General features: G+C 44.0%; 1 protein-coding gene across 1 annotated transcript; it reads left to right on the top strand.

Annotated features, from left to right (window-relative positions):
- The first annotated feature begins 336 nt into the window (after positions 1–336).
- Positions 337–27,757, top strand: LOC307229694 (myosin-9-like). The gene is made up of 43 exons (XM_079999737.1): positions 337–424; positions 4,491–4,681; positions 4,860–5,000; positions 5,137–5,293; positions 5,393–5,420; positions 5,507–5,600; positions 6,439–6,459; positions 7,156–7,248; positions 7,353–7,416; positions 7,532–7,630; positions 7,917–8,060; positions 8,368–8,463; positions 8,575–8,651; positions 8,825–9,019; positions 9,241–9,414; positions 9,893–10,066; positions 10,203–10,317; positions 10,757–10,947; positions 11,139–11,260; positions 11,735–11,804; positions 12,710–12,870; positions 13,100–13,208; positions 13,582–13,713; positions 13,825–14,031; positions 15,233–15,370; positions 15,679–15,802; positions 15,923–16,094; positions 17,415–17,627; positions 18,457–18,601; positions 19,866–20,072; positions 20,225–20,329; positions 20,475–20,627; positions 20,746–20,994; positions 21,084–21,296; positions 21,382–21,594; positions 21,711–21,872; positions 22,204–22,332; positions 22,445–22,533; positions 22,645–22,768; positions 25,344–25,552; positions 25,659–25,767; positions 26,375–26,547; positions 26,683–27,757. Exons 2-43 carry the CDS (start codon positions 4,496–4,498, stop codon positions 26,789–26,791), a joined length of 5,886 nt encoding a protein of 1,961 aa, XP_079855863.1. The 5' UTR covers positions 337–424; positions 4,491–4,495; the 3' UTR covers positions 26,792–27,757.

Raw genomic sequence — 27,757 nt, 5'->3', positions numbered from 1 at the left:
ATGAATTAAATATCATGGAAAAAGCTTTTTTTAATTACTTGATGAATACAATCAATTAAATAAATACATTTAGTTCACTTGGCACAAGTTATAATTAAAAAACACACACACATACATACATATATATATATATATATATGTATATATATATATATATATATATATATATATATATATATATAAACGGATGGGTAGAAATAATAGGGATTGAACAGGTATCGCGCCGGCCACACCCCTGCATTTCTCCTATACGCCGCGCAGCCGCAGGGGGCGGGGCTTGGTGACTTACCTGACAGTGATCACACCCGCGCGGACAGAAAACCAGGTGAGGAGAAGCCAAGACGAGGAGGAAACCGCGGAGGCTGCGTCACTCGGTGTCCGCCGCAACAACACTCCACACGCAGTGCCTCCAGCTCACAAGCAGGTACATGTCGGGTTGGTTTTTTTGGTTTTTTTTTTTGACCTTTTTGCTTTACACCTCGACTCTGCGAGACGCTGCTTATAAGCATTTGTGTTGTTTTGTTTGTTGGTTTGAACGACACGCGAAAATGTGCGGGGTTGGTTTTGGGAGTGGCCCTTTAAAGTCGTGCGTGCGCCTTTGCCGCGCGGTCGTTATTGGAATATGAAAACACGTTTTTAAAAGCTTGCAAGACGGGCCTTGTTGCCCTCAGCGGGAGCAGCAAAATGATAATTAGTTAAAATGCACCATTATCATTTGATAGCGTGTTCCTTGTACTCTACCAAACTACAGCATAGACAGGTGTGGAAGATTGGACTATATTGTATTAAAAAAAAAAAAAAAAAAAAAAAAAGCCTTCACAGATTGGCGTCGCAGAAACCAAATCTTATCAAATGGCCGAATGTGTATCAAATTGAAGGTCCTTCGTGTGGGGGGAAAAAAAAAGTTGAAAATCACCGGTCTAAATTATCAGTAATATCCAGAGCCACACACGCCCACTCCCATCACACACACACACCAAACTTTTTTTTTTTTTTTTTTAATATTCTAAAATGAGTCGCACCTGGCCCTGGGATTATCCACATGTTTTGCTTGTTGTGTGGTTGGTTTATTTGTTTGAACTGAAGGTCTTCACTGTGTAATGCGACGGCTTTGCCGCCTTATGATTGTCGCCTTGTTTGTGTTGAGGCGTCTGCTGTGTCCGTGTTTTTAAGTTGTACTTCACCGAAATTCCAATTCCGAGCACCTCGGAGGTAGCTTGGTCAGAATTCGAGCTGCTCACACCCAGACGTGTGCCCCCCCCCCCCTCGGGATAATAGAACTTGCGTATTACCACATTAAATAGTCGACAATGTTTGTAGTCTGTTTTTGATCAATCAGATGACTGCTGCAAATAACAGTCATACACAGAGATTTCAAATTTCTGAAATACAAATTCTGAGTACTCAAAGTGCCCCATCACGGGCGCACAGGTTAAAACGAATGAAATCATTTCGCTATTTTGCCATAAAGTGCGTTTTTAAGTCTTCACTCCATCCGCCCCAACAGTGATCTTTGATCCAACTGTGGTCGACTCCACTCCACCCATTGATGGCTTAGGCACTGGAATGGAAATTCCTTTCCCTTTCCCGTTAACTACTAAACCTCCAAAGTGGGCCAGCGCCTGTGTTCTACTGTCACATCACCAGGACTCACTGGGCCCTTCACCTCCCCCTTAACACACCTCTGTCCCCGGCCAGGCTGCAGATGGTGGGGCTTTGCCACTGCAGGGTCATGTGCAAAGTAGGGATTGACTGGCAGCCAGGGACAGGGCTGAACAGGACGCCGGGGAAGGCGGCTGAGAACGTCCAGGGACGGCACACGGACGCGAGTCGGGGGATTATGTTTCCTCAGATGCGTTACGCTGTCAGTCTGTCCCTGCATTGCCGGCAGAAACAACAGACCAAACAACAGGCTCAAAGGTCAGGGGTCGTACGATTGACTAATTGAGGGGACCCGATGTAACCCTTACTGGAAATACTGGTGACACCATCGGTGGGATGGGTTCTTGTTGAGTTCTTCAGAATTGGTTTAATTTGAAGTGCAGTTTAATGAGGCAGCATGCAGATAGAGATGGTGTCAAGGCAATAAGCTGCAGAATTTACCAACTTCCTGAGGAAGTTGGTCCATTTGCGGTGGACGATGAAGACAGTTTAGTGTATATAAAAAAAACTAGGCCTTGTTGTGCTTACCTGTCTGAGCTGCCCTAGATGGCACTTGATAAGCCAACAAAATGCCCCTCCCCGCCCCGCTCAATGTTTTGAGAGTCTAATCACATAATGAACTTAGAGAGAGACACAGATGACACTTTATTCACTCATCCCTTTATCTCTCTCTCTCTTGCTCTCTCAGCATTTTGGACTCTGCACATAGTCAACCACTATCTCCCTTGATTGGGAGGGCAGAGGTTTGGCTGAATCGATTTAAAGCCAAGCCTTAGAAAATGTTAGATTGGTTAAAACCTGTTTATATTTAACTTTTGAATTGGCTATGAAAGCTTAAATGGAAGAGAGAGAGAGAAGAGTTGTATAAAAACATCATCGACGATTGTAATCTGTGAATGCTCTCAATTTTAATTTTTTGTATTAAGTTCACTCGTCTTCATGCCATTAGAGATGATCAAAGTGAAGGAGGATCTACAGTGAATAAAGGATCCTCAGGATAACTTCTATTCCGGTCGTGTGCGTTAGCTTTGAGGCTTGGGGTGTGGTGACGGCGAATTATATTCATCTCTCTGCCCAAACTTGCTCTCGGCATTCCTTCCTGCCTCTCCGACTGCACTGAAGCAACAGTGAGCCCCGTTACGTAACACACCTGACGCTTTGATGCATCGAGCCCCAAATGCGCCGTCTGCGACTGTGCATATGTTTAGCCTCGCCGCGAGAGGTCGGATCAATCGGAAACTTAAGAATCTTGCGATGGGAGTGGAGATAGCGGGTGGAACGGGGCTGCAGCGTTGGAGAATTTGCGGAATTCCCTGCCTAATGAGCGGGTGAGGACGGAATGCAGGGCTGCTGGGGAGTCAAGGGATGTGCAGGTAGAAGAGGTGCAGCCGAGGAGTAAGTCAGGGAAGGTGAGAGGGGCGGGGGGGTGGGAGTTGACGGTGGCTCTGTGAAAGTTTTCCGGTCCAAAGACTTGTTCGTTATCAATGTGTCTCGTGTTTTGGGACTTCAATGTACAAGCTCAGAATTGACTCAACAATTGTCACCTTAGACTGTAAAATGACAGAAATGCCAAATAAAAAGTGTCTTTTGTATAACAAGTGACCAGATGCTCCTAGGGCCCTAAGTGTCTTTCTTACGACTTGTCTCCAAAGTGATGGACTCATAAGAATACATGGTTTAAATAAACTCTGAATAAATTTCAAACCATTTCTTGATATTTGCACCATTGATTATTGCGTACAAAAATATTTTGACCAAGCCCCAAAAGCTACTAATTTCTCCCACCCAATGTGCCTTTCTGCACTTATAGCTGCATTGTGTAAGACTGTCCCCAGCTATAGAATGGTAAATGAATGCCACCCCACAACAATTGACATGTATACTTGAGTTGTCGGTGAAGACACTCAGTATTTATATTGATTGTCCATGTTGCTAATTCACAGCAAGATTTTATCACCATGCCGGCCCATGCCCCCCCCATAGTGGAGTTGGTTTTCAAGGAGTTCTTGTGAGTTGGAGTGTTTAGATGAGCGGAAGTTGGAGTTTTAACATCAGGATTGTTTTTTTTTTTTTTTTGTTTTTTTTTTCTTTGCATTGGATATCACGAGTTGTGGGGAAGGAACATTTCCCTGACCTTTTTGTTTCTTGAAAACATACCTAGAGGATGCCAGAACCTGTCCTTAAATACACTGCTTGACTTAATTGTGAACTCCACAGCGCTGGCTTGTATTTGCATCAATATCCTTGAGGAATAATCACCAAAGGTGATGCGAGGTTAAATTAATGGTATATTTCAATGATCTATCTTTCGCAAAAATGCCTTCGTTTTTCAGAATTGGTAGGTCAAAATTGTGCAACGCTTATTTACAAACATGAAGGTAGATTTGTTCTTGTGTTCATCTATATGGTATGCAAACTTTGTGCATGTAAATCCAACTACAAAGGCTCAACCAAAAAAATAATTGCTTCTGATTACACTTGTGAATGCCCCTAGGTTTGTTTTTTTGGGGAAGATTTCTAAAGTGCTGTCACTAGATGGAGTGGAACGTCTTAGGGCTTGTGCATCGTATTGTATTTGATCCTTATGCTTATAAGGTTATTTGGGCGTGTTCATCGTGATTACTGTAGTCGTGATTATTTGTTGTTGTTACTTAAATAAAACTTAAGAACCTCCATAAAGCAGCAGTGTCAAAGGACTGACAATGAAATTGCGATAGGATACTATTTTGAGACCACCATGAGAAATCACTCTTACCACAGCAGTAGCTTAAGCCCAGGCTTTATTTTATGTAATGTTGATCCTGCTTATTCTCTTCTCTGTCCTGAAGCCGCCATGACAGACACAAACAAGTATCTGTATGGGGACCGCAGCATGGTCAACAACCCGCTGGCCCAGGCCGACTGGGCAGGCAAGAAGCTGGTGTGGATCCCATCGGCGAAGCTGGGCTTCGAGGCCGGCTCCGTCAAGGAGGAGAGTGGCGACGAGTGTGTGGTGGAGCTCGCCGACTCCGGCAAGAAGGTGAAGGCCAAAGTTCAGCTGTGAAACCTACTTTCTTATTCCAGACGTTTCTTTCCCTTTAGCAACCCAGTTAATGTTTTGAGCAGAGATTCCCGCCAGCAATGAGAATCTCAGTGCTGAATGTTCTCACTTAGTCTAATCGCGTTCCACTGAAGACCATCTTGTGCAACTTCTGCAGGTCAAGGTGAACAAGGATGACATCCAGAAGATGAACCCGCCTAAGTTCAGCAAGGTGGAGGACATGGCTGAGCTCACTTGCCTCAACGAGGCCTCTGTGCTGCACAACCTCAAGGATCGCTACTACTCTGGTCTCATCTACGTGAGTTCAGACTGGTTTCTTAATTGTTGTTTTTTATTCTTTTTTTTGTTTTTCTTTTTAAGTTAAACGATGTACATACAATAGAAATACAAAACATTTATAAAATAATATCAATAAATTCTATTTCCTTACCCAGACGTACTCGGGTCTCTTCTGCGTGGTGATCAACCCGTACAAATACTTTCCCATTTACACGGAGGAGATAGTGGAGATGTACAAGGGCAAGAAGAGGCATGAGATGCCGCCTCATATCTACGCCATCACCGATAACTCCTACAGGAGCATGATGCAGGGTGGGACAACTGTTTTGCAGCTATTTTGTTTTTACACATGCAGCTGAACTCGTGTCTCCTGTACTCATCTCATTATTTCCTGTCTCCTCCCCTTCTCAGATCGTGAGGATCAGTCCATCCTTTGCACGTGAGCCACTTTATATAACCGTTTTCACCCTTATAACATACAGTATAAAACATAAAGCTGACATACGTAATCATATCTTTTTCCAGAGGGGAGTCGGGTGCGGGGAAGACCGAAAACACTAAGAAGGTCATTCAGTACCTGGCCCACGTCGCCTCGTCTTTCAAATCCAAGAGAGATCAGGTTGGTGAATGTCCGAGTTTAGTTTGGTTAAATTTTTTTTTTTTTTTTTATGTTTGTCTTTTTCACCTTCCGGCATCCTTTCTGTTGTAATTCAATGTGTTTAAGGCTTAACAGGTCCTTGTCTTTGGCCCACAGCACTGCATCTCCTTTCATTATTTGGAATTCTTGTAGTGTCCCCACCCCCCCCCCCCCCCCCCCCAGCATTGTAGATTTTTCCATTCACTCTTTGAGTTAGGATGTTCTTTACCATACATAAGTTATTTATCTCGCTCTTTTTTTTTTTTTTTTTTTTCTTAATACAAAGTAGAACCCTGTTGCCAATTCCCCTATTGGTGTATTTTATTCTTCAAATTATTTTGGAAGAACCTTCTCGTCTCTTCACCAAACAAAAGGTTCCAATGAAGTGGCTTACTTGGGGTGTGTCTTTACATGGAGAACCACCAAACAGCCCCAAAATTAGTCAAGCAGGATAAGAAAGTGGAAACTGAGACCTCCATTTATAGTGGTGTTGTCATTCTGCCATACAACTTTGCCCTAAGAGAATAAAGAACACAGACACACACCCATCCTACCGTTCCCTTTTTTTTTTTTCTTTTTTTCTGGGCTTCCGTTCTCCATCAGCTTGATGTCTGCACAGAGTCCTTCTTTCTAACACATTCCCTCTCGCTGCCTGGTTTTCCTGAACAAAGAAAGTTGCAACGTGCCATAGGGCTGACATTCTTATTTCAGGCCTCGACCTGCCCGCCACGCTCCTCTGCCCTGACCGCAGCTGATGTAGAGAGTTGTGTTCGTGTACAACCTGTGTTAAACTCTATTCCTCTTCTCATCCCATCTCTAGGGCAGTGCAGTACTGACACAAGTGAGTACATTTCTCTGCTATATTGCTCTGCATATTTATTTAGTTACTTAACAGCTCACCTTTCCTGTCCGGGGCTTTTGGGAAATGCAGTGGGAGGAGGAACTCTCCCCTGTTCGTCTGAAACAATGAGTCGTGCTGCGGTGTTTGGGGCTTTACTCTCAGTAAACTCCACCCCGCTTCTGCTATTGTCCCCCTGCATTATGTCTGTGGATCTGGATTCGGTCTTTCTCGTCTATCCAGTATCCGTGTGCGTGTGCGTGTGCGTGTGTGTGTGCGCACTTTCTGCTGTTATCTTTTTTTTGTTTTGTTTTGTGCCTACATGGACTGGGATGTGTCATGCTTAAGGGGTAAGGCCAATGAACTTGAGTGGACTTGCCATAGCTTAAGAAACTTTGACAGAATGCGCCAAGAGCCAACATCTGCATGCGTGTTTGTGTGTGCTTGTGGTTGATTTGGAAAATGACACCCCCTGAGGCCGTTCCTTTTGAATGTGTAGCTTGATATCGACGCAAAATGAGTCACTGCACATCCCATCCCCTATAAAAGCAATGTTACTGCCAGGACACAAAACGCATGGTTTCATTTCATGCTTTCACAAAATTATCAAGGAGGTTAGAGAGACGGTTACAACAAGGGAATCCAATAAAAGATGACTGAGCTACAAGTTTGTACCGTTATTCCCTCTCTCGCCATCAGGGAGAGCTAGAGAAACAGCTGCTGCAGGCGAACCCTATCCTGGAGGCTTTTGGCAATGGCAAAACAGTCAAGAACGACAACTCCTCCAGATTTGTAAGTTAATTCTACAGCCAATCGAAGAACTTGCACCTGTAAAGCAGATGATAATGGAGATGTAAATTTATTCTCCACCTTCTTTCATTTTATTTCCATTCTAGGGAAAGTTCATCCGGATCAACTTCGACGTCAACGGATACATCGTCGGAGCCAACATTGAAACGTGTATCCTTGTGGACGTGCCAGTTCTTCTTCTGTTCTGTGTTTTTAATCGAGGATTTGTCTTGTGCCATTACTGAGTTAGTTCTTGCCATTGTGCCCTTGACGGGGACGCTATAAGATCTGCTGGAGAAGTCCCGAGCCGTCAGACAAGCCAAAGAGGAGAGGAGCTTCCACGTGTTCTACTACATGCTGACCGGAGCAGGCGACAAGTTGCGCTGTGAGAAATGAGAAAATTAAATTGTGCGGAAAAATGCACTGATCCGGGTATTTTAGTTTGAGTTGAATAGGAAATCTGCCATCGGAATTTGTTATGTTAGGAAAGTTATCAGTTAGTTGGGTAGCTAACAATTACAAAAAAAAGACACAAGTATATCTGGAATGTCTTACAGTTCAGGTATGTGTGCGAAGGATGTGTAATTCCATGAGGACAGAATTTATACCAGTTTACACTGAGTAAGCTTCATTCACTAATATATATACATTTTATTTTTTATTTTTTTTAGCTGAGTTGTGTCTGGAGGACTACAGCAAATACAGATTCCTGTCCAACGGTAACATGACCATTCCCGGGCAGCAGGACAAAGACATGTTCATAGAGACCACAGAGGCCTTCCAGATCATGGGCATCCCGGAAGAGGAAAGAACTGGTAACTGAGGTCTTTAGCATCTGTTAGAAGAATTGTATTTGTAAATGGATGTGTTGATAATGATTTTAATAACTATTCATCTCTCTTGGCACTGAGAAACTGGCAGAGTTTGTGGTGGCTGTAAATAAGTAATTACTCTTGGCAATTACTCTATCTAGCAGGGTTAGATGTTGTTGATGATGTGATGTTTCCAGGTGGTTATTTATCATTTTCCCAGCAAGTCAAATCCTATTGTTTCTATGTGTTGTTTTTCTTTGTCCGCCAAATAGAAAAGGTTGGTTCTTCTAAGGCTTTGTTTGTTGCCCAGGTTTGTTGAAGGTGGTGTCTGCCGTGCTTCAGCTTGGAAACATGAGCTTCAAGAAAGAGCGTCACTCTGACCAGGCCTCCATGCCAGATGACACTGGTATACACATACACACATATTTATTTATTTTTTTACTATACTTGTGAGGACCTTACTGACCTTTTCTCTAAATTCACCCAATAAACAACCATTTAATCATTTCACCCATAGCTGCCCAGAAAGTGTGCCACCTGTTGGGTATGAATGTGACCGACTTCACACGCGCCATCCTCTCCCCCAGGATAAAGGTTGGTATAAGACTCATCCTTTCTGATTGGTGCACCTATTAAGTAAGTTATTACTTTGGAAGCTTAGGCTACTTCTGTTCACCTCTTTAACATAAGACTCAAAACAAGTGCTAAAATCTCAAACTTCCCAATCAAGTCTCCTTTCTCCTCCAACCCGCTGCGGTGTGTTCCAGGTTGGCAGGGATTATGTGCAGAAGGCCCAGACCCAGGAGCAGGCTGAGTTCGCCGTGGAAGCCCTGGCTAAGGCGTCCTACGAGCGGATGTTCCGCTGGCTGGTGATGAGGATCAACAAGGCCCTGGACAAGACCAAGAGGCAGGGGGCATCCTTCATCGGCATCCTGGATATCGCCGGGTTTGAGATCTTTGAGGTAGAATGAGGATTTTATTGCTGTTTTGTCCCCTATATCAGTAAAGATTAATTTCACTGGGGATGCACATGGCTTAGATGCTGTTGAATGTTTTGAAAGAGTCTGGTTCTTCACGATGATTCCCACGTACCTGGTCTTTGGTTGAAGTGTATCTGTTTTTCTAATGACAATAAAAATCGATATAAAATATAATTTTCTCATTCCTCTCTCCACTTCACCAGTTGAACTCGTTTGAGCAGCTATGTATCAACTACACCAATGAGAAGCTGCAGCAGCTCTTCAACCACACCATGTTCATCCTGGAGCAGGAAGAGTACCAGAGGGAGGGTATCGAGTGGAGTTTCATTGATTTTGGCCTTGACCTGCAGCCCTGCATCGACCTCATCGAGAAACCAGTAAGATATCACCCCCTGTATTGTATTCCTCACTGACCTCTACACTCATATGGTGATGTTTTGCCTTAACCTGCCTTATTTGTTTGAACTATTTATTTTCATTTTCTTCTATTATGCTTAGCTTTTATGCAGCAATCGAAATATTCCTCGTACATTCACATTTATTAATTTTTAAAATTCAGATTAACTTAAAGTGAAACTTTGCAGAGTGGAGCTTCATATCTGCTAAAAGTAAGGTTAATGTACTACAGTACCTAATGGCAAATACTGTAATCTTCCTCTACTTGTTCGGGGTTGTTTGGGTTATACCCCGCAACTATGAACAGCTTTATACACAAAACATAACATCCTAAATAAACCTTGAAGCATTTTCCACCACTTCTGTAAATGCAGTTCACAGTTGAACAGCTATGGGATGCTATGTGATGGGCCTTTTTTGACTGACTCATCCCGCTCTCCCTCTGGCCTCTCTTCACAGAACGGGCCCCCGGGAATCTTGGCTCTGCTGGACGAGGAGTGCTGGTTCCCCAAGGCCACGGACAAGAGCTTCGTGGCTAAGGTGATCCAGGAGCAGGGCGACAACTCCAAGTTCCAGAAGGCCAAGAAGCTCAAGGACGACTCCGATTTCTGCATCATGCACTACGCTGGAAAGGTCACTCAATGGATTAGCGTTTATCCTTGTGTTGCATTCTTGCATAGGATTGTATTTGTTCTATGAATTCTTAAAAAATGTGCAAAACAGCTCCTTCTTGCTAATTTATTAACATGGTTCTTCTCATGTGTTCCAGGTGGACTACAAGGCGGATGAATGGCTGATGAAGAACATGGATCCTCTGAACGAGTGTGTGGCCACATTGCTCAACCAGTCCACAGATAAATTTATCGCCGATCTTTGGAGAGATGGTGAGTACAGTGGTGGCATGTAGTAGAACATATTCTCAATGGAGGATGGAAAAGGTCATTATTTCAAAATTTGGCTTGTTTTCCAAGCATCGAGAAAACATTCGTCTTTATGAATAATATGAGGGAATTATTGAAATGATGTATGTAGCTCTTATCCCACTTGTAGGAAACTTGAGATTTCTATTTCAATACATTTCAATCATGGTGCCTCATTTACTTAAATACTTTTAATATATTTTCTAATAACGAATACGGTATGTATTTTCCACAATTTTGTTATTATACAGGATATTAAATTGGATTCACTGGATTGGTGTTTGAAATTTGCTTGATAATAAACCCTGAAGATAATGGACTTGGATTTAGTCTCACTACATTTGTGTGGGTTGCCTGAAGTAGTCATGTAACCCGTCCTGCTTTCGTCTCCTTCTTGCCCCAGTGGACCGCATTCTCGGCATGGACAAGGTGGCGGGGATGGCCGACTCTATACACGGCCATCTCAAAACCCGAAAGGGTATGTTCCGCACAGTGGGCCAGCTGTACAAAGAGCAGCTGAGCAACCTGATGGCCACGTTGAGGAACACCAATCCCAACTTTGTCCGCTGCATCATCCCCAACCACGAGAAGAAGGTACAGACACAGAAAAAATATATACATATTAAAGTGTCAGTGAGCGTTTAACTGTTTTCAGATGACTAAAAGATTATATTTTGCACTAAATTAGATTTGAAGTAGCTGCTGAGACACCAGACAACCCCAGTATTACTTATGGCTTTCAAAATTGAGAGTTCCTTCTTTTTTTGTTTTCTCGCCCTACTCAGGCTGGAAAGCTGGAGCCCCATCTGGTCCTGGAACAGCTCAGGTGTAATGGAGTCCTAGAGGGGATTCGTATCTGCAGACAGGGCTTCCCCAACCGCATCGTCTTCCAGGAGTTCAGGCAGAGGTAACCTGGCATATGTGCATGACGTTTTGTCCTTGACGAGTAAAGTTTAGATTTACTCTGGTTTTAAGCACTTGTGATGGTGAAATATAAAAAAAAAATCAAATCAACTCAAAAGTAAAATGAAGATCACCGAATCCCTGCTAGATAGAAAGACAGTACATTAAAATGAGTCCTATATTGTAGCATTAGAGGCTAAGCTATACTAACACCCACTTTGGGGTTTTAAAATTGTGGTAAACACAGATACTGTTTTTATATGTTACATGACAACCCTATTCAGCTAGAGGATCCAGAAATGTTCTGTTGTGGAGGATGACCCCCAAAATACCTGAAAGTGTATAAGCACTTTCTTCCCTACATTCTGGAAGCTTCAGAAGTACAGTTTCAGTTACTGGACCTTTTTAGATGACTGCAGTTAATCTGGTATCGCCTGCTTATAATTTCTTTTTTTTTTTTTTTTTTTTGTCTTCCCAGGTACGAGATCCTCACTGCAAATGCCATTCCCAAAGGCTTCATGGACGGCAAGCAAGCCTGTGTTCTCATGGTAAGACTTGGACACGGAGTGCAGTTCTTCATAAATGAAACTATATTAAATCAAATTTTTGGGATCGAAAGAAAGAACAGTCTTTATTCATCACGCAACACACCACACTACAACACATGCTTACACACACACACACACACACACACACACACACACACACACACACACACACACACACACATGCTTTTGATGGTGGCCGGTGAAATGGATCCTCTGCTTTTGACCCATCCTGGCTTGTCCTTCCTCCGGGGGCACAGCCAGGAGCAGTGGGCAGCATACGTGGACGCGCCCGGGGACCAGGTGACGAGTGTCAATCGCTGGTCAGACGATGACGGGTGCATGTTTTTGGTGGAGGAAACCCCATGTGAGCACGGGGAGAACATGCAAACTCCACACAGAAAGGCTCCTATTTGGGAGATAACCCGCCCGGAGCACGGTGCCAACAGCGCCCCAGGCGGGAATCGAACCCAGGACCTTCTTGCTGTGAGGCAGCAGTGCATTGCACTGCTGCCTCACACACGGAGGCGATTATGGATGACGAGAAAAATGTCTGAGTTTTAGCCCCCTGCGTTGCTTTTAGAAGAGCATGTGTGCTTGGCCGGTTTACCCTGGATAAATAAAGGTTAAATAAACAGTTGGATACTGGCTTGGTTCTTGTCATGTGAGACGGGCCTAGGGCTTTAAATCGAGTCTCTTCCCTCATGTTGTCAAAATGTCAAATTCACAAAAAACAGTACTTTCTGGGCAGAAAATGATTTGTCATAGCATATCTCTGAAATCACATTACGTTTTATCATTTTAGCTTTACCTTCAGTAGGAACAAGACTTCATTTATTATTTCTCAGCATTTCTCAACACTTGAGCTCCTCTCAGTCGTACTTGATGTCTCTGTTCTTTAACAACAGATCAAAGCCCTGGAGCTGGACCCCAACCTGTACCGCATTGGTCAGAGTAAGGTCTTCTTCAGAGCCGGTGTTCTGGCCCACCTGGAGGAGGAGAGGGACATGAAGGTCACTGACGTCATCATCAGCTTCCAGGCGTACTGCAGGGGATACGTGGCACGCAAGTATGGAACAACGCTGCCATTTTCATACAGATTGTATATTATAAATTCTAGCTTTTAGAATGTGCAACTTTTTCAAACTAAAACTCTTTTCAATAAAGCATTTCCTGTCGGGTGTAAAAAATCTGCCATTTAGTTTGCGCAGTCTCTTTTTTATTATTATTTTTTTTGTTCCGATATGAATTGACACTTTACCTCTTGGCGTTGACCTTTTTGTTTTATTTTTCTCCAGAGCCTTTACGAAGCGGCAGCAGCAGCTGACTGCCATGAAGGTGATCCAGAGGAACTGTGCTGCCTACCTGAAGCTCAGGAACTGGCAGTGGTGGAGGCTGTTCACCAAGGTAACTGTTGGCTGCAGCTCAGTTCGAATTGAACTTCAGAACACCATCTATGCACTTAATGTCAACCGTTGGTTAACAAGGAATTACATCTGTCGTGAATTGTTAGCATGTTAAGTGTTTCAATTCAATCTCAGTTCTTCGTTAATCGTAATGATATCACTGCTAAAGCTTCATAACATTAGTGTCCATACAGTAATGTTGACACTAGAAGGAAACAGTGTTCCACTAACTATTGTAAAACTGAGAAAGACTTGTAGACAGATGGAAGATATTGTTTGAACTCTAAAAACCTGTAATCTCATTAGATGTAGCACTGTTCCTCATTAAACCCACGTCTAACTAAATGTGTCTGCTTTTTGTTTCTCTCCCCCAGGTGAAGCCGTTGCTGCAGGTGACCCGGCAGGAGGAGGAAATGCAGGCTAAGGAAGACGAGCTGGTCAAGGTGAAGGAGAGGCAGATTGAGGCCGAGCAGCAACTCAAGGAGTTTGAGGCCAAGCAGCAGCAGGTAGAAGTTGCTCCATTTCTGTGAAGGTTGTCACAGGTGTGTCCATTTCGTTGGATTTGTTTTTGATCTCTGTTATGATACAAACTGTTCCCTCATCGTCTGATCTCATAGCTGAACAGTGAGAAACTAGCCCTGCAAGAGCAGCTCCAGGCAGAGATCGAGCTGTGCACAGAGGCTGAGGAGATGAGGTCCCGGCTGTCCACCAGGAAGCAGGAGCTGGAGGACATCCTCCACGATCTGGAGTCCAGGGTGGAGGAAGAGGAGGAGCGGGTCACGCAGCTGCAGACCGAGAGGAAGAAGATGCAGCAGAACATCACGGTCAGCCCAGATTCTTATTAATTTGCCACAGTATCTCAATAAGCTTGGACCATGTTGATGATGTCTTTATTTTATTTATACCTAATTTATTAAACGTATTGGAGCTTGTCATATCAAAGTAATTCATATTCCCCCCCCCCTTTTTTTTTTTTTTTTTTTTTTTTGACAGATCCACCCATACTTTCACTTGATTTTCCCTCGGGCACAGTCTTTCCAGTATTAAGCGCTCACAGCATGTTTAAGTTACAACCAAAAAGTTAGAATTACGTAAATCTTTTGAACTTCTGCATATTTTCCATTCACTCTGGACCCTAGAAACCGTTGTTCAAAAGTAGAAAAGCAACCCTGATGTGCATTAACACTGGTATTACATTCTCCTAGCCATTATTACCCGTCAATAACGCCTGCCGCTCAGAAACTGTCGAACCCACAGATACAAATGAATGGTCGCTGTGTTTGGGACAGTCCACACATGCTGTGGTCCAAGTTTGATCCACATGTCTACAGTATATTTGGAGCAGGAGAAAAACAAAAGGAAATCTGAAGGAAGCGGACGCACTGAAAGTTGCTGAGCGAAGGCACTGGGGTTGGTGGAGTGGCGAAGCAGGTCGCTTTATGACATAATCATCCAATTTTTTATATATGTACAGGTTGTGGCTCTTGGGGGGGGGGGGGCTTTTGCATGGTGCGGGTTGCGCTGCACTGTGGGCTCATTGGTGTGTATTGGTCGCCCCACGTGGAGACGACAGACGGCAGGAACTGCTGATGCGTTCAATGGGAACTCGTAAAACTGTATTTCTTGTCAGTAGGAATTGATGCTATGTTTCATGGGAACTCCAAAAACTGAAAATTGGTCACAGAGTAGTCACGGTGTCATTGTCGGTAGGGAATGATGCTGCATTTCACAGGAATTAGGAAAACTGTAATTTGTGACTAATGCGACTAATCTGGACCCCGTGCATTGCCACCCGCTGCAATATATTTTCAAATTGTTTTTCTTTTTTCTATACTAATGCTCTGCAGTGTAACGCACCAAACCTCACCAGAACAAATTCCTAGTATATGTAAACGTACCCGGCTAAATTGATTCTAATCTACTCTCACCCAGAGGCTTCTAGTATGTACTCTACTTCACAACAAAAGCGAAGGTTCAGAATTAATTGGATGAAGTTTGTAAATTACATTATTTTCCCTCATTCAGGATCTGGAGCAGCAGCTGGACGAGGAGGAGGCGGCCAGACAGAAGCTCCAACTGGAGAAGGTCACCATGGACTCCAAGCTCAAGAAGATGGAGGAGGACATCATGCTGCTCGATGACCAGAACATTAAGCTCAACAAGGTGGAGTATGGAATCTGTTCTTATTATTTTTCTGTCTCGTCTTACATACGATTTTTATCAAATGTATCACTAAGTCATATTCTGTAACTTCCTTTTTTCCATTGATCCTGTGAGATTGTTTTTTCCAAAGTCATAGACCAGTTTATAGCATTCAACCTTTTCAAGAGGTCAGAATAGACACTCAGACCGCAGAAAGGCCATGGCATTGAAAATTGGCTAATTGGCACTGTGTCAGATGTTTGACTAAAATAGGTAATCAGTACCACTGCATTCCTAACAGGCATGCTATACACTTATTTTCAATTCAGGAGAAGAAGCTGCTGGATGAGAGGATCTCTGAGTTCACCACCAACCTGGCTGAGGAGGAGGAGAAGTCCAAGAGCCTACAGAAGCTCAAGAACAAGCATGAAGCCATGATGACGGATTTGGAGGGTACATTTCTGGCACATTGATGTTAATCTACGCAGACGCATCTGGCATGTATGAAGAAAGCCACATCTTGTTTGCCTTTTATTTTTTTTTTTGCTTTTTTTTTTTTGCTCCGTCTCTCAGACCGTCTGAGGAAGGAGGAGAAGCAGCGGCAGGAGCTGGAGAAGAGTCGCCGCAAGCTGGAGGGAGACTCTACCGACCTCTACGACCAGATCGCCGACCTGCAGGCCCAGATCGCTGAGCTGCGCGCCCAGCTGGCCAAGAAGGAGGAGGAGCTACTGGCCGCCCTCACCAGGTAGGCGCCATCCCTACTGTTTGAATATCCAGGGGTAATGGATTGATAATTGTCAGACAATTTTAAGTTTTAAATGTATTTGAGACTGATAATTCGTAAAACAGGCAAGTGTAGAGCAGTGGCGTAAATGCATAATGGAGAGGTCTGAGCTATCTCCGTTCTGCTGGAGCCTTGTGTCATGTCAGGTTCCGTAGAGCAGAGGTTTGCAACCACCGGGTCACCGTTGGCCGGTCTCCGCGTCTACAATGATCAAGACTTTGTTTATGTCCTTCGGCTTGCCGGTTGCATCCAGTTTAAAACCAAAATAATCCTGTATCGGGGAATTTGTATTCTTTTTCGCAACAATCTCTTCCATGATTGCATTCGCTGAAAATCCTTACTCCACCCGAGCGGGCCTGCGCACGCCGCACACCGACCGGCGCAAATATATCGCCGATTGTTGGGCTGACAGTGGAGAGCTACTTTTAAATGGAAAGATGCAAATTAGAAATACCATTGTTACTGTAACAATGAGGGGACAAACAGGATTATTGAGATTCTTACTGTCTGTGTGGTGAGATCATACTGTACATGTGGATGTAAGAGAGAGACAGAGATACAGGCTAAGTGTGTCCGGAGGTAGTTAGTGTAATCTCAACTGTAAAACACAAACTATAAAGAATTTTGGTGGTTACTGTTATAAAGCGTTTGAACATTATTTTGTCACATTTTCACGATTATGCTGACGTATAACTGCATAGTATAATAATTGCTTAAAATTCAAGGAGACTAAAAATGGCACCCATATTTTCAGTTTCGGCAACCAAATGCTGATGCCTGGTGGCTAGCCTTGCAACCACTTTTAAAAGTTAGCGTCAAGCCCTGACTTGATGGATGGGAGCTTGATTCATCCCTGAAGGGAAATTGTCACTGTCTCACCAGGTCACATCAAAGCAGTAGGCAAAATAATATCAATCAATACAACAAGAATAAAAATATAAAAAAGATGGTAATAAATGGAAAAATATACAATAAATCCAAGATATGACAGTATACACTAAAACAAGTGATAGACAACAGATGTAGCCTAAAAAGCAATGTGTTCCAAAATATACAGTAAAACACAAAATTGTAAATCTATATCAAATATGTTTATTGAGGAGCAGCACATTAACAAAGCATCTTGAAGAAAGAACAAAAAACAATTAGATCATATTTAGGCAAAACTAAATATACATAAAACTCACCATATTTACATAAATGTAAATTATGATTTAAATACCTATCCCGATCTTAGTCGTACATCTTGCCATTCTCCCCTGTTCCCCCCCTCGCCTGCAGGATGGAGGAGGAGGCGGCTGCCAAGAACGGAGCGCAGAAGACCATCCGCGAGCTGGAGGCCCAGATCTCCGAGCTGCAGGAGGACCTGGAGCTGGAGCGGCAGGCGCGCACCAAGGCCGAGAAGCACCGCCGCGACCTGGGAGAGGAGCTGGAGGCGCTGAAGACGGAGCTGGAGGACACGCTGGACTCTACCGCCGCCCAGCAGGAGCTCAGGTACTGTTCACCAGTGGCTTTTGGAGAAGCACACATCGCCGTTTTTTAGGAGTTTATTGGTCCTGATCTTTATTTTGAGTCACACACTGTGGCAAGAATCCTGTCAAATCAGATAAAGTATTACTACTATTATTAGTATTGTTTATGTAGAGCTGCCCGCTGAAAGTCGACGAGTCGAATCATAAGTCGGACACCGGTCAATCGACTGAGGGGGAAAAAAAAAAAGGGATAACATTTCAATGAGGAATTATAAATAAGGGGAATCATGAATATATTTATGTGGCGCTCCGTGCGCCCCATTTACGGAGAGCCATGAGCCGTTACTCCAAATAAAACAACTAAAAACAATGTAGGGACGGGGCACGGAGGAACGGGACGCGACTCGTACATTTGTTACAATTATTTTATGTGCCTAACGCATGGAGAGGGGGTGATCGGGGAGAGTGTCCCCATTAGGCACGGTTTAGTTCCATAAGCAGACGTAAAATAAAACAACCTACGTCTAAAATAAAAACACTGTTTTGACGCGAATAGTCTCGAATTCGATTAGACTGACAAGATTCTGAGTCGGGTACGGCAATTGTCAACTGTCTAATGACAAATGCCTTAGCTGTTTCAAGACAAGGAGGTTGTGTAAAGAGTGGAGGTCGGCAGTAACCAATTGTTAAGTAATGTACTATTGCATCTTGTCTCTTTAAAAATATTTATATTTTTTTACCAATATTTGAGAAACAATCTTTAAGAAACCTACCTGCCTCTCGTAACTGGTCATGTAATCGCACATAAGCGATCCCTGTCTTTCCTCACTCTTCCTTGCTTGCTGTTCCAGGAGCAAGCGTGAGTCGGAGGTTGCTCAGCTCAAGAGGACGCTGGACGAGGAGGCGAAGGTCCACGAGCAGCAAATGGCCGACACGAGACAAAAACACAATCAGGCGTTCGACGAGCTCAACGAACAGCTGGAGATGGCCAAGAGGGTAAGAAAATGAACTGGATAAGTAATGTCATTGTTTGGTGTTATGTTGCCATTGTTCTTCTTGTAAGCTCGAGGCCTGTGATGAAAAATGTTTACCCTACAAACCCTGAAATTAGAAATGAGACTCAATTACTCATAAAGGACCTTTTTCTATCCTCACTATACTGCACAGACACTTTATTTTCTCTGTTGATAAATAAAGCTACCAGCTCCTTGGAATCCTCGTTTTCAGACGAGAACAGTGTTGGAGGGGTTTTTAATCTCTATTTTTTTTTTTTTCTAGCTGATGAAAACAAAGTAAATAATAACTATTAACACCTCCATTTAAAATATGGTGTGAAACCAACATGTTTATTAATTGTGGATGTAGTTTATACACAAGTTAATGTCTCTGAGGTCCCCAAAACATGTCTTGCCGCTCAGATTATACATTTGAGCCATTCTAACATGCCTCTATAATGCTTTTGTTCCAAAACTCACTGTTTTTTGTGGAAGGAGCCACCCTCCCGAGGCCTTGAGTCCTGTGAGCCAATGGGGATTGAGCATGGCTTCCAGGTTTCATTGTATTTACTCCGTAACGTTCATTGATTTATCAGTCCACCAAAATCTGTTTCTGAAAAAATTTGAGATGAGAAATAAGCGATCCAATTGCTGAATCTTCACTCATATTGGATCCACAAGGCCTCATTTAAAAATTAGTTCCAACTTTCATTGCCGTGCGCCAATCTTGTGGAAGACATGGACACCACATCACGAGGCACTAGGACTCTCACACATGGGGATTTTTTATTTCATGTAAACGTTGGAAAATAAATAATCTGCAATAATAACACACCATTTGTATTGGTTTTGTTTGGAGAAATGCACAGCGGATGGGATGGAGCAGATAACCATATAAAGAAGTCTCTGACGAGATGGCGTCAGTTTGTGCAGCCTGAGTGTTTTGTTCACTGTGATTCCTTTGTCATTAGGTGTGTGTGTGAGAATAGGGAAGAGCATCATAGGTCGCCTTTGAGAAACCCAAGTGAAGCCAAAAAAAGAAGTGCACAGGCATATTAAGACTAGCGTAAACCTTGGCTTTCACCTTGATGAGGTCAACTTGAAGGGATGAAAAGCAGTAGCTTAGCATCTTTGTTGTTTTTTGGAGGGGGCTATTCATTTCAAGGTAAATGGATACAAACAGGGGAAAATGCTGCATAATGTGCCTTGAACACGCACACGTTCTAACAGTCTGATCTCCGGTGTGCTTCGCGTTCCCCCTCCAGAACAAGGTGTCTGTGGAGAAGTCGAAACAGGCGCTGGAGAGCGAGTGGAACGAGCTGCAGATCGAGTTGAAGACCCTGAAGCAGAGCAAGGACGAATCTGAACACCGCAGGAAGAAGGCAGAGTCTCAGGTGCAGGAGCTGCAGGTCAAACATGGGGAGAGCGACCGGCAGAGGAACGAGCTGGCCGACAAGGCAGACAAGCTGCAGGTGAGGACAGACATCTCAGAGGTTGAGAGTTTGGAGGAGGGTGTTGTCGAAGATGTTCAGAGAAGGTTGGGATAACGCAATTGTTTCATGCATTTAATTGATTTGTGGGTAGGGGACATTTTATTAACTTGTTAATTTTATCTTGTTTTCAGTGTGAACTGGAGAACGTATCTTGCCTTCTAAATCAAGCCGAGAGCAACGGCATCAAAACCAACAAAGACCTCTCTTATATGGAGTCTCAGCTGCAGGACACACAGGTACACACACACACACACACACACACACACACACACACACACACACACACACACACACCTATGATTTATAAGATGCCTGGCTTGACATTTTACGATTGAATGACTATGAAATTACTAAAACGGTCGTCTCCTTATCTGATCCCAGGAGCTACTCCAGGAGGAGACGCGCCAGAAACTGGCCCTCAACTCCCGCCTGCGGCAGATGGAGGATGAGCAGAATAACCTGAAAGACATGCTGGAGGAAGAGGAGGAGAACAAGAGGAACGTGGAAAAGCAGGTCGCCAGCCTCCAATCCCAGGTCGGTCCACCGCGTCCAACCTCTTGACCTGGGCCCTAAAGTCAGCAACAGCCACGTTTACTCATAGAAAGGGCCAGCTTCTTCATCCTTCCTCTATCCCCACTCTTCTCTCCCACAGCTGACGGAGATGAAGAAGAAGACGGAGCAGGAGGCTTTGTCGCTGGTGGGGTCGGAGGAGAACCGAAAGCGTCTGCAGAGGGAGCTGGACAACATGGTCCAACAGCTGGAGGACAAGGTCTCGGCCTACGACAAGCTGGACAAGACTAAGACCCGGCTGCAGCAGGAGCTGGATGACCTGTTGGTGGACCAGGACCACCTCAGGCAGATTGTCTTCAGCCTGGAGAAGAAGCAGAGGAAGTTTGACCAGGTATGTCAGCGAAATAATTGCTTAACGCCAGGCAGAGTGACAGTTTTATAACTAATGTGAACTCTGCTCTCATCCAACCCTCGTTATAGATGCTGGCCGAGGAGAAGACCATCTCAACCCAGTATGCAGAGGAGCGGGACAAAGCTGAGGCTGAGGCCCGGGAGAAGGAAACCCGGGCCCTGACACTGACCCGAGAGCTAGAGACCATGACGGACCGGAAGGACGAGCTTGACCGTGCCAGCAAGCTACTCAAGGCCGAAATGGAAGACTTGGTCTCCTCCAAGGACGATGCCGGCAAGAGTGTAAGAGCAAAGTTTATAGTCTTTAACCTAACAGTGTTGATGGTATAGTCTCTTCACCTTTTCTCTCCTGGATTCCCTTCTTCAGGTCCACGAGCTGGAGAGGTCCAAGCGCTGCATGGAGCAGCAGCTGGAGGAGATGAGAGTCCAGCTGGAGGAGCTGGAGGATGAGTTGCAGGCCACAGAGGATGCAAAGCTGCGTCTGGAGGTCAACATGCAGGCCATGAAGGCCCAGTTTGACCGCGACCTGCAGGCCCGCGACGAGCAGGGAGAAGAGAGGAGGAAACAGCTGGTCAAACAGGTACAAGGGAGGGCTCAAATAAACCACAACCACTGACTACTTTCTGTCGACAAGTTACCTAAAGTATGTGACTACCTAAAGTTTATCTCAACATCCTTCACATCTCTGCCCTGCAGGTCCGTGAGATGGAGCTGGAGCTGGAGGATGAGCGCCGGCAGCGCTCTCAGGCCCTGTCGGCTAAGAAGAAGCTTGAGCTGGACCTGGTCGAGCTGGAGATCCAGATCGACATCGCCAACAAGGGCCGGGACGAGGCCCTGAAACAGCTGAAGAAACTGCAGGTAATGGGGATACAGGCAAAAGCTGTCATGAACTAGTTGGCGTGGTAAAGGCTCATCTTTTTGCTGTTTATTTCTCTTATAATCTAGGTATATGGTTGTTCTTGATAGTTAAATAAAAATAAGTCAACAACAAAAACCTTATCCTAAGCAGTGTAGATATACTATGAATACTCCATAGATTTATGGCTATATTGTATACATAGTGAATAGTGCTGATTTTGACGTGTACAGAAAATATGCTGTATCAGTCCACAAAATGTAGAGACTATTTACAGCAAAGTATAACCGTAAATTTGTACATCTAATGCAATATCTTCGGTTTGTTCCCCAGGCTCAGATGAAAGAGCTGATGAGGGAACTGGACGAACTGCGTATCTCAAGGGAGGAGGCTCTCAACGAGGCCAAGGATAATGAGAAGAAGGTGAAGTCCATGGAGGCCGAAACAATGCAGCTCCAAGAGGTGCGTAATATGACGACTCATCAGATGCGGTTACAAAGCTTCAATACAGCTAGTGGTCCGGTTGCTGTAAGTTGCGAGTGTCACAGAGGGTCTCTTCTCCGTCTTCTTCTAGGACCTGGCCACCTCTGAAAGACTCAAGCGACAGGCCCTGGCTGAGAGAGACGAGCTCCAGGACGAGGTCAACAGCCACAACATGAAGAAGTACGACACAGCTGAGCAAAAAATGCAAAGAGATGATCCATTTACCCGTTATAAACAGAAGAATCAGACCACGTTTTGAATGACCCAGCATATCTTCTTCCTCCTCCCCAGCTCCCTCATGGCTGACGAAAAGAGGAGGCTTGAGGCTCGTATCGCCCAGGTCGAGGAGGAGCTGGAAGAAGAACAGCTGAACACAGAGATGGTCAACGACCGGTTGAAGAGAACCTCACAGCAGGTAAAAGAAGATCTCCGCTTTGTGGGAAATATTAAGAGCTAAATTAAATTCACTTCAGGATTCTAACTACAATGATGTCAATGGTTGGCAATGATTCTCCAGAAACCTACTCATAAATGTAAGAAACATTGTCTGGAATGATTACATGTAATGCAATATTTTTCAACCACTAACATGCCGTGAGAGCTGGCCAGGTGTAATAATAATAAATTATGGAAATTTGCATTTGTGTTGCAAGATCAAAATTGCAGAGCTGCACCAATTTATCTAATCAATCATCATCATCCAGCCAGAATAGCAGCTCTGTGTTCATCAGAACAAGTTTCACTCTGATGGTGAGGACTATTCCTGATGAAAGCTCTTTTATGAGATTCCGTTCCTGATGAGTAAAAAGAGTCTTTGTTCATTTGATTCAGTTGTTTTAATGCACGCTGAGGGAGGGAGGGAGGGATTCCGGTAAATGAGAAACGAGAGTTAATGATTTTCAGTTTAAGATTCACTTTTTCCGGCGTGGTTGCTGACTCCAGAGTCATTTAAAAGAGTTGTTTGCTACGAACAAATTTGCGAGTCTTGCATCACTATTAGTTGGGGAAACACTGTAATGGATTTGTAGCTGGCCGGATACAAATCTTGCCAATGGAAAGGGGATTCTGTAAGCCTTCCAGATGTGGGGCCTATACTACAAAGCAAGTCCAACATACCCAGGATATGTTTTCGTTAGCTGGCTTCACTAAGCATAACAACCGCAATCGCGCTTAATCGGTGTCATGACGGTGGTTATCAACTCTTAAGTCAACCCAGGTTTTTCCAACCTAGCTATGAAGGCCTTCACGTTAATGGGGCGGTGTTTGCACCATATGACCAATCGCAAACATGGACAAGTCTCCAGAGCAGCTTATTTTACACAAGATGAGCAAATTCTAATATTAAACAAATATGAAGAATTTAAAATGTTTAATCTGGGCTAAAAGCAACACAGTCTAACCCTAACCCTGCAGACAACATGAATATGTACTGTAATTTCCGGACTATTAAGCGCACCTGAATATAAGCCGCACCCACTGAATTTTTAAAAAAATATTTATTTTGAACATAAATAAGCCGCACATGTCTAAGCCGCAGGTGCCTACCGGTACATTGAAACAAATGAACTTTACACAGGTTTGAAACACGGCTTGTAACAAAAATAAAAAATTAGCGGTAAACAGTAGCCTACCAAGAAAGTCATTGGTCACTATCTACCTCTACCTCCTGCGCACTGAAACCACTGAAGTCATCTCCTTCGGTGTCGGAGTTGAATAGCCTCAGAATTGCTTCATCCGATGTTGGCTCGTTTTCATTGTCGCTCTCCTCACTTTCATCCGGAGGCAAATTCCCCGCTCAGCTCATGCTTCCCTCTTCAACACGCAGCAGTCCAGCCTTTCGAAACCTGTTGATGATGGTGGATTTTTTTTGACAATGCTCCACGCTGTCAGGACCCACTGGCAGACACCACGATGGTCCACCTCTAAAATCCTCAAACTTCATTGCGGTGGCGATTGTTTTGGCTTTCAGTCGGATCTGCACAGTTGAAACACCTTGGCCGTCTGTGTGTTGACCCAGTCTTGAGCTCATTTTCTAGTTCGGGTTTTCTTCCCTCCGAAAGCTTTTGTTGTCTTTTTGCACCGAGTCAGTTCCTCACGCTGCTGTTCCCAACGTCTTATCGACTCATTAAGGCCAAGCTCTTGTGCAGCAGCTCTATTTCCTTTTCCAACAGCCAGATCGATCGCCTTCAACTTGAAAGCTGCATCATATGCATTTCTTTGTGTCTTTGCCATGAAGAGGGTGACGAAATGACTACCGTAAATGAAGGGAAGTTTGAGCACGCTCGATTTAATCTAAACAGTTGCGTTGTTTCACCTTAACCCGTTCGGCAATTTCATTGGTCTAATGAAAGCTTCATGCCGCCAAAAAACTGAGCACAGTCACATGTGTGTTTTGCTCAGTTTTTTGGCGGTATGAAGCTTGTGAAAGCGGGACAAATCCATAAATTAGCCACGTCATTGGATAAGCCGTAAGGTTCAAAGCGTGGATTAAAAAGTAGCGGCTTATAGTCCGGAAATTACGGTAAGTTAATAAGTTATCAATACCACTGCCAATCTGTGTATCATTCGATAATTTCGTATCAGATTTAGAATCCAAAATCAGAAAAGCAATAGCAGGTTGTGTTCTTAATTTAATATTTCTGATTTGGTGTGCACCAGGTTCACGGGATATTATAGGAATGGTGATGCCATTTTCCAATATAATTAATTGGTCAGTTGGTGGTGCTTTTATACGTGTTAATCTGTTATCTCGAACATAACCTCCTTCGGACCTGGTTGGGTGTGCAGCATAAGTTACCATGGCGATCTACCCCGGTAAAAGTGAACCACTGTGACACTGAAAACCCAGAGTTAAACCTGAATTTACCTCGCTAATCCCAAATCCTGCTTTGTAGGACAGGCCTCAGGAGATCTATAAGATCAACTGCAGCCAGATCAGTGGTTTGGTTTTCAAACATACCCAAGCGTGTCTCCCCCCCCCCTTGCTGCAGAATGATCAGCTGACCACGGAAATGGCCACGGAGCGCAGCACCTCGCAGCGCCTGGAGGGGTTGCGCTCACAGCTGGAGCGCCAGAACAAGGAGCTGAAGCTGAAGCTGCAGGAAGTGGAGGGAACCATCAAGTCCAAGTACAAGACCTCCATCTCCACCCTGGAGGCCAAGATCACTCAGCTGGAGGAGCAGCTGGATGTCGAGTCCAAGTGAGTGCCGCTGCCGCTTCATCATCCAATCAATGTGACCAATTGTGATAGTTGGACAACTACATTTTTCCCATCTTCGACTATTTGCTTGTCCTCCTCACATCAGGGAGCGCCAGCAGGCCTCCAGACTGGTCAGGCGGACGGAGAAGAAGCTAAAGGAGGTGTTGATGCAGGTCGACGATGAAAAGCGCAACACAGAGCAGTTCAAAGACCAGGTACTGTAGACCTCACGACTGATAATGCAAAACGCTTTTAAGATAGGTTTTATTTCTTCCAGTAATTGGAAAGTAATGGAGATTCTGCAAATTATGATATGTAAATCCATGTGATAATCGTCACTTCTTCGTATCACAGTTTTTCTATCCACGCAAATGAGCCGTAGCTTACGTAGCTAGTTCTGTCCGACAACACAACGGCACTACACCTCTCCACACCCTCATGAAATGACCTATGCAGGCAGTCAGTCACTACTGCTCTACCTGCTTGGGTTCCTGGTTTGCTGGGCTCCCGCCACCTCATTTGCATTCACCTGTTGGGCTCTACTCTTCTATCCAATGGGGGGATTCAACTCTCATCACTCCTATATTTCTAGCTCACTAAGTATGTCTATGTTTTCTGTACACCTCTCTGGGAATGATGAGCACTAGAGCCCAGACGCCAAAGTCAGAAATGACTTTAGCTCTTCTTTTCTGAAGTTTGTAACTTGGCATCTTCATACAACTTAGTTTTCCTTGGACTAATCGAGCGTTGTCTTCACTCGTGCTTATTTTTGGACGACGTCCTACTGACGCTGTTTTCCTTCTCCCCCGTGAACCTACCAAGGCGGACAAGCTGAACTCTCGCATGCGGCAGCTGAAGCGGCAGCTGGAGGAGGCCGAGGAGGAGGTGACGCGGGCTAATGCCTACCGCAGGAAGCTGCAGCGGGAGCTGGACGACACCACCGAGTCGGCTGACTCCATGAACCGTGAGATCAGCACCTTGAAGAGCAAGCTGAGGTGAGAGAATTTCCCTTTTATCATTTAACTCAATCTAGTTCCTCACCCCTTCACCTGCTATTCCTTCGTCTTTCCCGATGCATCAAATATTTGGTCTACGATGTAAAAATCATACGTGCACCTTGTTTCTTAAAGGCGCGGTGACCAGTCTCTGAACTTGCGCCGCCTCCTCCCCCGCACTGGCCCGGACAGTGACGAGGACATGGACGTGCCGAGCGAGGTATCCGAGCCTGTACCCCAGTGAAAATGAAAAGAGTTAGAGTGGAAACTGTGGGAATGCAAGTGATTCCAACGTGGCCGAATGTAAAATTCAAAAGTGAAATATTAGCCATATTAAAACTATATTCAAACGTTTTATGAAAGTATTCAACCATTTCTATAGCCTTATTGTTTCTGTAGCCTTAAAATGCATTTATCACAGCCAAATATTTTTTTCTCGTCTCACTCAAGGAGAGGTTTATCTTTCCTACAAAACTTACAAATACTTTTTCTTGCTGTCTTTTTCTACTCAACTGCTGCATCATGATATGAAATGATAACGATTGAATTATGCTGTTTTGTTAAACTGTTGTATCAAGTTTGTATCTTTAACTTTGATATTTGGCTAAGACTGTTCACTTTTCTACTGTCTTTTGCACAAAATGTTGGGTATTCCAGGTGTCCTGGTGTAGTCAGAAATGGTCAATTTGTTGTGGAATACGTCTTGTCTGCCAATTATACTAAATTCATTTTTACCGCAATTCTACAGCGACAGCTTGGACATGATCATTTTAGAGTTTAAACACAGTTATCGGTTGCTTTGGGAACTACAGCTAATTAATCATTAGCTTTTTTTTTTTTTTTTTTTTCCCCCCACAATTAATAGTAATGTTCACTATTGGTGGTGGTTCATGTAATAAGACTTGCATTTTTTCAGTTTTGCACCTTAAACCTGCACGTTTATACTTTTTTTCCCTTTTCCACACAGTTAAAACTCCACATATTTGAAAAGTTTAGGATATTGTCCTTACGACACATAAAAAAAATCGTCCTCATAAAAACCCATGTCATTATATTGATGCCAATATTTTAAAACTATATTCTATTTTATCATGTTAACATAAGTGGATATGATGTGCAATGCATTTGTATTGTTTAGAACAGGTTTCAACTTCAATCACTCCAAGAATTACAATTTTGTAACCTTATAATAAAAATGTTCTGCTATTAA

Source organism: Zeus faber (genome assembly GCF_960531495.2).
Source record: "Zeus faber genome assembly, chromosome: 4".
Taxonomy (NCBI): domain Eukaryota; kingdom Metazoa; phylum Chordata; class Actinopteri; order Zeiformes; family Zeidae; genus Zeus; species Zeus faber.
This window is presented reverse-complemented; position numbering and strand designations above follow the sequence as displayed.

Coding starts and splice junctions, on each gene's coding strand:
- LOC307229694 (XM_079999737.1), top strand. CDS start 4,496: ATGACAGACACAAACAAGTATCTGTATGGGGACCGCAGCATGGTCAAC. Junction 5,001..5,136: donor ACTACTCTGGTCTCATCTAC/GTGAGTTCAGAC, acceptor TTCCTTACCCAG/ACGTACTCGGGTCTCTTCTG. Junction 9,415..9,892: donor TCGACCTCATCGAGAAACCA/GTAAGATATCAC, acceptor CTCTCTTCACAG/AACGGGCCCCCGGGAATCTT.